We start from the raw sequence: 14,102 nt of genomic DNA on the forward strand, positions 1-14,102 counted from the left end.
AGGGAACTGTTAGGAGGAGGGCTATGAACTTGCCTTGTGCAATAAAAAGTTAAACACCATCAACCAAAAATGCACAAAACAGGCTGAGTCCACCATGCAGAAAATGTATGCATAGAACAGTACAGTATGAAGTGCAAAAATCCCTCTACCTTTTTTTCCTCCAAAACTGATTATCTTGACATCTTCCTCACCTTTTTCGCATGACTATCTAGTTTTTCTAATCTCACTTACGTTCCCTTTTCATCTCCTCCTGTGCTGCCAACTTGCTCTCTCTCTCTTTTGCTTTTTCTCTCTGAGATATTCATAAGTCTTTCTTTTCTTATCTTTTCCTCTAAGCCTAATGGTCTTTTCCCAACTCTCTCCCTTCACAGTCCATCTATATGTTTGAAACCCATCCATATGGGGGTGAATGCCTCCCACCAGGCAGCAATGAATCTGTAAGGCAATATCAATGTGTTGGCAGGTACCAATGAAGGAGAAGACCAACCTTGTATAATAGCTTATAATACTCTGATACCCCAGTTATGTTGGGCTAGACTGTAACAATCTGATGACTGGAAAATAATTATTTTACACAAAACACAGCTGTTGTACTAAGATAATGGTTCAGCTACTGGAATTCCAAAGAAACACTGATATGCAGAATTAATTTACAAAAGACATCCTCCTTAAAAGAAAGCTTTAGTCTAACACTTCAATACAGTACATGAAAGAAAAACTTTGCAGGGTGAAAGTTAGCTCTAGTTTCACTTTCAAGTATATAGGTAACTATCAGTTCAGGGCATACAGTTACTAATTCCAAAACATATCCGATCCAGCGCGCTTACCTTTTCTATATCTTCATGGCTATCGTTCTGACCATTGTCATAAAGTCTTGCATACAGCCTCCAAATTTCCCCATCGCTTGTCACTCTGGATGTCACTCTGCCAAACAAGGCTTGCAGTTTTTCCTTTAACCCACTTGCTATTTCTCCATTACGATCAGCCAATCCCTCCACCACTGCCTTTACCAATATTTTAAGTACCTTAGAAAGAAGATGATTTTTAATTAGAATTAGAAAATTGCTACAAGGTTGAGGAAACGCTACTACATGTGTACAGCACATGGGATCGGTTTACATGAATTAAAAGGTTTAAAATTTAATATACCCATAGATATTAAGACACTCGATGTTATGGTTGAGCCTTCTGGCTCCGGTACTAGGAGACGGGGTCGTAAGACTCCTCGAGAGTCAGACTCTTTTGAGGAGCGTGAAAGGAAACGGCTCTGGGACTTATTTGCAGAACCAACAGATGAAGACTCATTTGAGGGTTTTACCGAGGGAATGGAGGAAGAGATGTTTAATCCGGTTTATCCTTTGGAACCGTTTTAATTCAAACGGAGCTGTTTCTGTTACTTTCACACTGAAGACAAGTGTTTGCCTAGTCCTTTGCTTTCTACGGGCATTTATCGGTTCTGTAACTTTAATAAACTGTGTTGTACTCTATTTGGTGGCGTTCTGTCTATGACACTCGATGTCTTCAAGAACAACAAAAAATTACTTTCCTTGAATGTGACCGATAAGTAGACTTTCTGGAAGAATGTAATGTGTGTGATCTAAATAAATTTGTAGCCCACTTGTGGTGACAAAATTCACAACTGAGAAATGGGTTTTTAGTTTCTTAGCAGCTAGGTTTATCATTATTAAATGAGAAGATAAAATTAGTTATGTTCCTTCAGATAAACTGATTTGACCAGAAACAAAATGTACTTTCCAGTATCTGGACTGTTGTTAGATATCACATATCAATGTGCAATTAAAATACTTATTTCATACAAAAGAAATAGGCCTCCCAAAAAGGCCCCCAAACTACCTTGATGCTTAGCAAAAGTAACTCAATCCATGACAGGGAAACTATTGTAGAGATTGGTTCTCACATGATAAACCACAACTTTGCCATGATGTAAACAGCTTTCCATGTTAAGCCTCAAAGAAAAGGAAATGGCCATTAGCAAGCACAGTTGTCTTCTGAAACTTTTTCATTCTGCTTCCTACACTGTTTTGAAATGTCCTTTCTGATAACCAAAAGGAAAAAAGCTTTGACTTTAGCATTATAAAACCTTCCAGGTATACGTATTATAGGGGCAAATGACCATGTTGGGTTTCCTCTGCTCAAGTCTAGGTTCTGTTAAATTGTATACTGAACAGACCTTCATTTATAGCTGCTGGGGAAATGAAAACCACAGAACAGGCTTTCTCAATGTCATTCCTTCAAATTACACTGTACTGCAAACACTACTATCCCCAGATAGCATCCTTACTAAATGAAGTGTATGAGAGTTGTAGACCAATACAAGTGGAAAAGGGTGTCATGGTTGATAAAATGGTTCCGACTTCACAGACCATGTGAAGCTTTTGCCATTCTCAGAATATTAACATTAAAGCAATGACGAATGCTCTTTTTCAGCAATCTATAGTTCAGTGAGATGTAGGGAAACTTGCCTTATTTAAACAAACACCTGATCAGTTTTGTCAGAAAGCTGATAGGAATGAAATGGGGTGTTTGAGGATAGTTCTATGGATTCCATGGACAGCCAAAAAGAAAAATAACTGCATCCAAAAGCAAATTAAGCTGGAACTCTCCCAAGAAGCTAAGATGACTAAACAGAGACTGTCATATCTTGACCATATGATGAGAAGATATGACTCACTAGAAAAGACCATAATGCTTGGTAAGGCAGAAAGGCAGTAGGAAAGAAAGGAAAACTGCATTACAGGAAGAGAAACTCCATCAAGGAAACATAGCCCTGAGTCTGCAATATCTGAGCAGGGTTTTTGATCTTGCAAATGAGAGACCTTGCCTTGGAGGTCTTTCATTCACAAGACCTACCAGTATAAGTCAAAGTCAACATGGCAAAAAGTAACAACATTCTTTCCCCGCTGGATGAAGATGATGATTTTGAACTGAGACTTTGCACACACAGCCTAAAACCTGAAGACGACAGAAGGAATGAAATACATTGAAAACGACAAACCTGGGAAACAGTCCAGGCTTTTATCAAGCAGTAGTATAAGTATGAACTGCTTCCCACTTATATGGGAAACACTTATGTACACATGGAAATCTTTACATTAAGTTAGGTTAGATGTCTCCCTGAACTTGACTTTGCAATAATCTTTAATGAGAATAAAGGAGGAAAACCAGGATGGATACAGTATTTCAATTTTGCATTTACGTCAGATAATGTTTACAAGCCCAAAATATTAGTGTATGATAATGCTGATTACATCATTATTGTAACATACAAAATGTCAGCTGGGAAATTATGAGAAGCAGCAAGCTCTAGCACTAAAATGTTCCCTTCTTCAAAATCTAATTTATCATGTACATCCCATAGGCCTGGTATACAGTAGTGGATGGGCTGAATAGTATTTACTCTGACAATCACATGAGTATGATGGGTTTTTTTTCCCAACTCTCATATTTTACCAAATGGATAAGACAGATGCTCCACTCAAGAGTAGTATAGCATCTGTCATATCACCTTTCTTCATTATAAGATGGTTAATATACAGTTGAAGATGGACTATATAAGGAATTTTGGCTAGGTTTAGATTTGGCTTGACAACTTTTACAATGGAAATAGAGGTATCTTGAAACCTCTTTGACAAATGGGAACTATGGCTGACATGTCTTAGACAGGATTTATTTTTAAAAACTCGATTCACTACTTTTAGTAGTTGAACACGAAAGAAAAAAAGAAAGGAAGAAAGGAAGGAAAGGAAAGAAGAAAAAAACAACCTACCTGGACATCTCTATATTTTTCTTGCAAATCCATAAGCCTGTGATAAGCTTTAATGGCTTCTGAAAATTCTCCAACGTCTGTACTGGTAAGAAGGTAATTTTCCCAAATCTGCCAGTGCTCATAATTACACTTGAGAGCTTCCTGAAGAGTTCGGAATGCTTTGATTCTGGTGGAGGGGAAATGAAGTAGAACATACAAGGATTCGGTTTTGCCTTTATAATTTCCCATGAGGCTGTTTGGGATTGTAATACCACTTTACAAAATACCAAACACAATCTCAGAATTTCAGTCTCTTTTTTCCATTCAGCAAGAGATAAAGACTAAAACTAGTATACTTCAAACCTCAAAGCAACCTTATCATACCCAAAGCCCCCCCCCCCTTCCCGATTTGAAGGGACAACAGTTCTCAGAATGGGTACTGTTGATATCTGGAAAGCAAAAGATATTAGGGAAAGGTCACCATAGACTTATATTCTTCTCTTCCCTATTGATAGGGAAGACATATGGGAGATGCTGACCTACAGTGCAACTAGCTACTGATGCTCTTCTGGTTTGAACATTCACTTGTTTTATGTATTGCTCACCTTCTTCCTGACATGGAACCTAAAGTACATTAGGATTTGGTTGGCCATCATATGTTTTTGTCAGACACTTAACATAGCATGAGAATCCATTACAGTACAACTAGGGTTGGATTGACCAGATCAAGGCACCAGTGAAGATGGTGTCAGTTTGAAAAGTGCAAAGCCTAAAACCATAAAGATACAGGCGACACCTCTCTATGTGTTTAACACGGTACGGACCACAGCATTGTCAAAAAATCAAAACTGTTGAAATGCAGAACCCAATAGTGCATTTTGTTTTAATTTGGTTGTATTTCAACTCAGTTATACTTCAGTTTCATTTTAAAAAATAATGAAAGAGCATACCACCTATCAAATATTCTGAGTATAATTCAAATTGGTCAAAAAAGCAGGCTGCCAAAATGCAAGTTGCTGAAAAGCAAGGGATGCTTGTATGTAACAAAGCTTCTATATCAGGGGTCCCCAAACTAAGGGCCGGGGGCCACATGCAGCCCATCGAAGTCATTTATCCAGCCCTTGTGGCGGTGGCTCCCTCCTCCTCCATCGAGGAAGGCGCGTGCGGCGCAAAAGAGGGCATGGCGCGCGCCTTTCCCACCTCCTCCTTAGCCTGGTGCATGTCTTCCAAAGCTTTGCTTGTTTATAATAATATTTTAATTATTATTTAATTAATAATTAATTATGAAGGGGTGCTTTGCGAGGGCTTTTGGTGCACAAAGGCAAAAGGGGGTTGGACTAAATGGCCCAAGGGGTCTCTTCCAATCTTCATTATTATTATTATTATTATTATTATTATTATTATTATTATTGTTGTTGACACAAAGACACAGTATAACACAGCAAACAAGATATATATGCTGCATTTCATATCACAAATTCACAAGTTGAACACTTCCCAAGCGTTTAGGACTGTGTGATGCATTATAATTATTATTATTATTACTATTATTATTAACAACATTGAGGCTGGGTGGCCATCTGTCAGGGGTGCTTTGTTTGTGCTTTTGGTGCACAAAGGTAGAAGGGGATTGGACTAAATAGCCCAAGGGGTCTCTTCCAACTCTCTTTATTATTTTTATTATGATTATGATTATGATTAACATTGAGGCTGTATTTGTTCCCGTTCGTTTCTTTTTGCTTCAAAATAAGAGATATGCAGTGTGCATAGGGATTTGTTTATAGTTTTTTTTTCAACTGTAGTCCGGCCCTCCAACGGTCTGAGGGACCGTGAACTGGCCTCCTGTTTAAAAAGTTTGGGGACCCCTGTTCTATATAAATATTGCACTTTGCTGAAAATGACACTTGAACAGTCAAGCTGCTCTATTCTCTACCCAGTGTAATCTCTGAAGCAACTGCATCTTTCAAGCTGTAAGTTCCATAAATACATCCAAGGGCCTCTTGAACTTATTTATTGCTTTTGGTTCAATGCACTTTGTTAGCAATTTGTTTCCTGCATCCATAGATTTGTAAAGTCTCATTTTCAGTTTCTTTCCAAAAAGCCTATAAAACTCTTGTTGTGATGTAAGAAAAAAAACACCCCAAACTGCTAAAAGAAAACACTTCATTTTTCTCTCTTGGTTTTTAATACTGCATTCTTTTTGGCAAATTAATGGGACACAATCCAAACAAGCAAATATTATCTTGATAACTTACTTATGGTACCAGACTTCTGAAAGAACGGGTTGATCAAGAAGTGAGTCATCCCACACATTGTTACATAAACTGAACAAGCACACAGAACTAAGATATCATCCTCTATATAAGATTTATTAATGGCGTCTTCTTAGAGGGAGAAAGTAAATGACTTATTATGCAGGTTGGTGCTTATCTGTTCCCATGAACATAGTACTGAACTGCCAGTTTTCCACTTCAACTGCTGGATAATTACATATAATATGAATCAAAAAGTCACATGGTCTGTTTTAAAAAGAATGCATTCAAATTCAGGCTTGAACTTCCTTTCTAATAAGAATAAAGTAATGTGAACTTCCTTTCTAATAAGAATAAAGTAATGTGGGGTATATTTGGAACATCAAAACATTATCTCCTCCTATGTGAACCTTCCTGAAAACTGAGATCTTCAGCAGGGGCCTGTTGGGTTTCCTACCATTCTTCCACTGGGCAGTAAAAACTGTATGGTTCCACAAGAGCTTTGGTTTTAAATTATGTTTTTCAAAATGGCTTCTAAAATAGCTTTCTAATCTGTTTTAAAATTATACACACATATGAATTTTGGAGGGAGGGCACTGATGGGCAGAAAATGAATAAAAGAATAATTTGCACATCAGGATTACCCAAAAAAATATTTCAAATGTATCACTATGGAAAATTAATAAAACAGACAGCTAAAAATACATAGTTAACAATGTTGACATTAATGAAAATACAGAATAATTTCCTAGAAGAGTTGGGGTATGCTAATTTCCTAGAAGAGTTGGGGTATATATCCCATTAAGCGATCACACTCTGTGGAGTTGATGTGGCTACAGAGGAAAGTTTGGCTCCACCATCTTGCAAACCCCACTTCTGTTTAGCAGCCTAATAGGACTAAAACTGCTGCTTTTCAGTTCCAAAACATTTGTGTTGGTAGTATCACTAACTGACTTGATGGTAAATCACAATAGGAAAGCTTGGACTAAAAGCGATCACAAAGTGGATCATGACGAATAGTCTGTCTATAACTTGCAGGCTATTGGGGAAAGGCTGAAAAGAGAGGAAATCAGCACTATTTACTTTGGAAACAGCAGTCACTAATCCGTTTGATGTACTTACTTCTGTTTTAATCTGATATACGCAGTTGATAGATTGTTCCAAGCTTCAGCATTCTGCAGTTAAAATAAATACAAAAAGGAGGGTTAACGTACAGCAGTAGCAAGCAATATTTAATTTTTCTGCTTTTGTTGTGTGCCTTCAGGTCATTTCCAACTCATGGCTAAAATCTATCACAGGGTTTTCTGACAAGATTTGTTCAGAAGGGGGTTTGCCTTGCCTTCCACTGGGACCGAGTATGTGTTACTTGGCTAAGGTCATCCAATGGGTTTTACTGAAGTTAACTTACTAAAAAATATTTTGCACTTTCATCCACAGTGACCTGTTTATCAATTATTTTAATGTCCACAAAAACTGTTATTACAATACTAATAAGCGGGCACACTCCCACCAAAAGATATCTGTAGATTCTGCTGATCTCAAGGGGAAAGTTTTAGGGATATGCCAATGAATGATTTATCTTTGTCCAGATCATGTTCATTTGAATATGATGAATTGTTTTTTGGATTTTTTAAAATAAAACCAGTGCAAAAGCAAAAGTTACAGCAAACCATGTGCCAGAATATTGACAAAATACTAAACTACTGGTATAACTGTAAACATAATTATTGTGAATATGAAATATTCACTGTAACTCTCTTTCAGAAAGAGGATATTACCCAATGGAGAAAAGGTTTAACTTTGAACTCTCTATTTGAAAGGAAGTTATTGAAATCCTTAGTAGTATCAAGACTAGTAAATCACAGATGGTAATTTAGAATGAAAGGGTCTGGGTATGATCTAAACTTTGTGCATGCATGTATAAATACATGTTCATGTTTTATATGTGTGTGGATGGAGAGAAAAAAGCATGTATAGACCGCCTCTTCTGTAGTACATGTTACAATGAAGGAAGTAGTAGAATAACAGGAAGTAGTAGAATAACAGGAAGTAGTAACATGTTGCAATAGCTGCACCTTCTTGAAGATATGAAAATGGGTGTTACTGTTTTAATTAGCTTAATGGGCAACCGTTTTGAATGACCAAACTTTATTTATTCAATAAAGAAGCGAACATAATAATAATAACATTTTGTCAATAGACAATGGAGGGTCACCTCATACTCACTGTACTTACATCAGGTTCCAATATCACGCAACGCTGAAATGCTCTAGCAGCACCTTCATAATCTTCCAAAGATAGGTAGGCACAGCCCAGAGAAAACCACACACCCAACTAGAAGAGAAACACACATAACACAACATTGCACAATGACACCTCAACAAAATTTGCCTTATGACACAGCTTCTTAAACTATGGGGTCCCCTTAGCTCAACAACCTAGTGGCTGTTTTAGACATTTACCCGGATCTGTAGTGTGCAGTGTTTACAGTGCATTCTGTAGAAAATGCTTCAGCTGTATTTCATGAAAAGGAAAATCAACCTATTTAGCAAGCCTTGCAAATGCAGATTTATTATTACTATATTTTATACACCTATTTACCCCATGGCATGGGGAAAAATCCTTGGCGGAAAGGGGTCATGAGTAGAAAAAGTTTAAGAAACCTTGGTTGTTGTGTGTTTTCCGGGCTGTATGGCCATGTTCCAGAAGTATTCTCTCCTGACGTTTCACCGACATCTATGGCAGGCATCCTTAGAGGTTGTGAGGTGTTATACCATACAACCCGGAAAACACACAACAACCCTGTGATACCAGCCATGAAAGCCTCCAACAACACATTTAAGAACTATGACAATAGTATAGCAGGTCTGCAGAGATCTTGATTTGAATGGGATACTCTTCCTGCAACTGCAACTTTTGAAGAAACCCAGGGAGCAAAGTGTAATGGTAAAATGTCTGTTAACTAGTGTGAACAAAAATTGAGATTTTCTAATCCTATAAATATCCAACAGTATCTTTAATTTAAAGGAATGCATAGCCTCACTGACTGAATATTCAAGGTAAAACAGACATACACATACACACACAAAACTTGGCCCAGTAAAAGGAAATCCTCACATAGTCTCATTCCTCAAGACTGATTTAATACTATTTGTCACATAGAAATAATACAACTATTTTGAACATTGATTTCCGAAACAGAGCAATGCATCCCTGAGGACAAATAACCACATAAAAATCCTAGTCCAAATTCTGTAAGGTAAAAAGTGCACTCCGCCTTCAGAATGACCTGATTCAGACATAACAATTCAAGTCCTATAAAAATAATTTATAGCTCAGGAACCAGATATGTACCAACCTACTCCCGCCTCATCTCTTCCCTTTCTCAATTCAGGCCAGCTCTCTTGGCTAATAACTATACTTTCCTGCGACTCTCGAGTGCAAAACAAGTTTAAGGGGTCCATTCAAATAAGAAAATTAAACTCTGGAAACCGATGGCTCTGGAAACATGGTTAATTTCATAACAGAATTAAATAACAACATTCCTAAAAGAAATGAATTGAAAACTGGAATTTTCTACTGGCTTCAAATGGTGCATGTCTGAATCAAGTACAATATATTAATATGTCCTCTCCTCATATGTAGTCCTGTTCACTAGAAAGAAACATTTCTATAGATATGTAAAGGGATATCTTTGGAAAAGCATAGCACATACTGTACAGTAATTAATTGTATGAAGCCTTGGGAACTGTTCAACCACAGACCATTTGCAAAGAATTATTCTCTAAATGGAATGCTACTGTACAAAAGTTGTTTAATTCCAACTGTCACCACAATGGCCAATGGTCAAGGATGATGAGATCTGTGGGTCAAGTACCACAAATTCCTCAAAATGATAGTCTAAATGCCACCAGGGTTACAGAAAAAATATTTTGCTTAGTATTCTTTCAGTATTTTTCAAGGTAACTTGCAACTAAACCAGGCATAGGCAAGCAAGCCCCAGGAGAGAGCTGTGACTCATTGATCTCTGTTGAGAAATACAGAACTGATTTGTCTCAGGATGTAAAATTTGAAAGGCAAGATAAAATATTATTTATTGTAGTTCTTCCCATATGAACATCTCTAAAAATCTTAGAATGGTGGGTGCTTTTTATATAAATAGTTTTTTTCTGTTGGTGGAACTGAAATGAGTGCGTGTCTTATAACTGATGGTGCCTTAGAATTGAAGAAATACTGTAGATTGTTTTTCTACAAGAAAAAGAGTGAAGTCATTTGTGCCTCTGTTTACTTAGAGGCAGACTTGGGTGATTCTATGAACACACCATGAAAAACGTATGCTACCACAGAATGGCAGGATGTATGTTTAAGTCATTTTGTACTTCTCAGAGGGAGGGCTTTAGAAGGCCCAGCAGTGAAATAATTGCAAAGAAAAACTGGAGTGAGAGAAACCATGACTTCCGTAGCAATTATACCGCCTGGAATGGAATCTGGCAAATCACTCACAACTGCAATATACCAGAAGTCCTTGCATAATCACTAAACGCAGAGAGATGTTTCTGACAGAAAGATATTGCCCTGTACCTCAGTTGTGCACATAAAGGGATGTTTTCTGCAAATACGCTCAGATGAAACAGTTTTTTTTTCTATGATCTTGTGAAATAAATGGTTCACATTTTTGTGTTCTTGATTAATAAAATATGTTTTACAGCTTCTTGTAATGAAGTTAGAGTGGAAACTTTCCAGCAGGAAAAAAAAGAATGCTTGGGGGTATTTAAAGTGAGTGCTAATATTGGAACTGATATTTTCTCTCTTTTTTTTTACAAAAAATACCCTGACCTCTGAAGAACAAAAGAAGCCAAGTCTTGCAGAGCTTCATAATACAGTATATGAAGGTACAGGGTGGAATATACATTCCTAAAAACATAAGCACACAACTTTTCAGCTATATAGTGTTTTTCTATATGTTCATATGTGTTAGTAGACTTCTCAGTAACATTCTTTTCAACCATTTTGGTGTTTTCAGAAGTTGATGTCGGGGTTTTGCATCCTTCATTGCATTAGGTGTTAGCCAGAGAATTGTGAATGTCTGCATACAAAAACATGCCTCCCAACTCTATTTTAACATCTCCCTTATTTCCCACTCCAGTCCACAAGCACATTCCTATCTTCAGGGCATTTCAAAGTAACAGTTGTGTGTCCAAATGGGGCTCAAATTGTAGAGCAGTGGTTCTCAACCTGTGGGTCTCCAGAACTCCCAGAAATCCCAGCCAGTTTACCAGCTGTTAGGATTTCTGGGAGTTGAAGGCCAAAACATCTGGGGACCCACAGGTTGGGAACCACTGTTGTAGAGACAGATGGACACATATAGTTCAATCAATGAACCAAGAACAAAAATTCAAATGAGAAATTAATAGACTAATACTAGGATATAATATGAGCAAATGTGATTACAACTTCTTTGTTTACACCCTAATGTATTTTTAAAATTTATTCTCACTTATGCCCAAATCTTGGAAGTGTATGTGGCAAAGAACTTCCACTCACAAATCATTTGAATGAGGAAATGGATAGCTACAATTTCATTAAAAATGTTGTAACTACTGTACCTCAATGCAGAAAAAGGAGATTTAAATCACCTTCTCCAACCTAGTAAGATCTAAAGATTGCAGGGGGCTAGTGGAGATGAAAGCCAAACTCTTTCCTCTCCAAGTGAACATTGCTGAGATTTCTCCACCATTATTAGTTGAAAACCAGTCAAAGAGAATGGGATTCAGCTGGCTTCAGGGGCTGCACAGATAATAGTCAAAGCCCAATAATTAAAGTCTGAGCATTCTTGTCTTATAAAAAATAATCATTAAAAATCCAAAAATGTTTTACCAACTTTACCTGCATAGGGTTAATGCGCACCGAGCGCTCAAAGCACTCTACACAGTCCTTAAATTTCCTGTTGCGAAGGTGAAGGAGGCCTTTGGAGCGCTGGGCCCTTGCACTGCGGTGATTGGACAATTCCCAGGCTTTGTCATAGTAAAAGTGGTCCTTAAGGACATCTCCAAGCAAACAATACAATCCTGGTGTTTCTTTTTTCTCGATCTCTTGCCTCAAAATTTCTTCTGCCTATGGAAAGGAAACATGAAAGACAACTTTCTGAGGCAGGATGCTTCAGTCAGCAGATAACCCATGACCTTCACCGTCAAATACATGTACAGTTCTCATGCACAATGGTGGAAGTAGTGTATCAATATATAGTTTTAATTATATTGGTTGTGGAGATAATTTGTCTTCCATTTCTCTAAGGTATTAGGAGTTGGAAATGTGACAGTTGCATTCTCTGTCTGTCCTGGCCCAGATGTGGAAATGCTTAGAGAAACTGTGTTCATTAGATCCTTTGTGCAAACTGCTCTGGGCTATTTGTTCATCTATTCTTCCTGAGCGATGAGGTCACTGTAGCTTGATTCTTATTCTTTATAGATTTCCCTAGTAATAGTACTACATTTATTTATTTATTTACTACATTTATATCCTGCTCTTCTCACCCCGAAGGGGACTCAGAGTGGCTTACAAATCCAATGAACATACAATATGAGGGCTATCCAGAAAATATGTGACGTTTTGGAATTAAAAATTAATGAAGTGTAGGATAAAATGTTTATTATATGCAGTTAAAAGCCATACTTCAGTAGTACCTTTAAACATAGTACCCACTCAAAATTAGGCCCTTTTCAGAACTATTAATGAGTTTGCAAACTTTCTTCCCTTTGCAGTTTCCCGCCGCGTCCAGAAGCTCAGCCAGCTGAAGAATGAATGCAGGAGGGAGGAGGAAACAAATCACCCACTCGCTCTCGCTTCTTTTCAAACAGCCAGAATCGGCCAGGGCTTCGTGGCTGTTTCTCCTCGGAAGGAGAGGTAAACCCGCGTGTGGAGGAAAGCGGTGTAGCCTCCGAGGCAAACAGTACATAAGGCAGACTGACACAAATTCGAGACACAAGAAGTAACAGGCTCTTGGAAGCGAGAAGAATCACCTAATGTTTAAAAAATTAAAGTACACACCACCTTTGCTCTTCAGGGAATAAATATGTAGACTAGATACAGATGGAAATGAATTAATAATTGTAGGCATTGAATGGGTTCCCCAGAAACTATCCGATCTGGTTTTTAAGATGGCTTCAGCTTACAAATGTTTCCACATTCACACTAACAAGTGCTTTTCTGTGATGTTTTACAGATCATTGAGAGTGTGGCCTAATTATTCAAAATCAATTCTTCAAGCTCTTGATCTCTGATTTAATTGTTTCCAAAGAATCAAAAGCTTTGGACTTGTAGATCCTAGGCTTGTCATCTTCAGTAGTTCACTACCTTCGTGACAGAGACTTCCAAAAGGTTCTGTTAATATGCCTGCCGATTTTGAATGTGGCACTGGGGGAAATACAGCATGCTGAGTTTGTCCAGTAAACTAACAAACCACTTGGCACCTTTGAGGTATCTGGGATAGCTGATTTAAAGACTACTTTTGGAGATGATGGTCTAACCTTCAGACTTAATACCTGTGAGAATTATCAAAACATATATTAATCTTCACTACTTTTCCAATCACAGAGCTGTCTACAAACTAAATTGAATCAGGAGTTTATTATATCCTATAGGTTGCTGGACTTTGACATTTGTAACCCAAAGATTCCTTTATGAATCCTAGTTTGCTATTATTATATACAGTTGCCCCATAATATTTGCAGTTTTGATTTTTGCACATTTGATTATTTATAGATTTAATTTAAAATGTGTACTTCTAGAGGAATTACTAGATTCTCCAATGTGATGCTATGGTCAGCTCCCGGGAGAAGTTGACCACAGTTATGTTGGATGAGCCAGAAATTTCTAGAAAGGTGTTCTCTCAGATAAAATGGCAATTTTTAATTCAGAATTTTCACTTTGTTGGGGATCATGTGCCCCTAACCCTAGCAAATGTACAGGGCTGACTGTAACAATTGGAAACAATTTGTAGACAATTAAAATATTGTCCCTCACAGAAAATCAAGGAATTAGAAAATATTTGTAAATTGTGGCAGTCAAAGTAATTAAATTCTCAG

At 37.5% G+C, this 14,102-nt stretch overlaps 1 protein-coding gene across 2 annotated transcripts in view; it reads right to left on the bottom strand.

Annotated features, from left to right (window-relative positions):
- ttc27 (tetratricopeptide repeat domain 27) overlaps positions 1 to 14,102 on the bottom strand; it is an 85,633-nt gene that overhangs the window by 8,087 nt on the left and 63,444 nt on the right. For both annotated transcript variants that reach the window (XM_062974305.1, XM_003215951.4), the window contains 5 exons: positions 11,905 to 12,132; positions 8,254 to 8,352; positions 7,141 to 7,193; positions 3,788 to 3,953; positions 828 to 1,025 (listed from right to left, as the gene is read on the bottom strand). In XM_062974305.1, coding sequence (XP_062830375.1) covers positions 828 to 1,025; positions 3,788 to 3,953; positions 7,141 to 7,193; positions 8,254 to 8,352; positions 11,905 to 12,132 — 744 coding nt within the window. The remainder of the gene's footprint in view (positions 1 to 827; positions 1,026 to 3,787; positions 3,954 to 7,140; positions 7,194 to 8,253; positions 8,353 to 11,904; positions 12,133 to 14,102) is intronic.

Source organism: Anolis carolinensis, chromosome 1 (genome assembly GCF_035594765.1).
Source record: "Anolis carolinensis isolate JA03-04 chromosome 1, rAnoCar3.1.pri, whole genome shotgun sequence".
NCBI classification, from domain to species: Eukaryota; Metazoa; Chordata; class Lepidosauria; order Squamata; family Dactyloidae; genus Anolis; species Anolis carolinensis.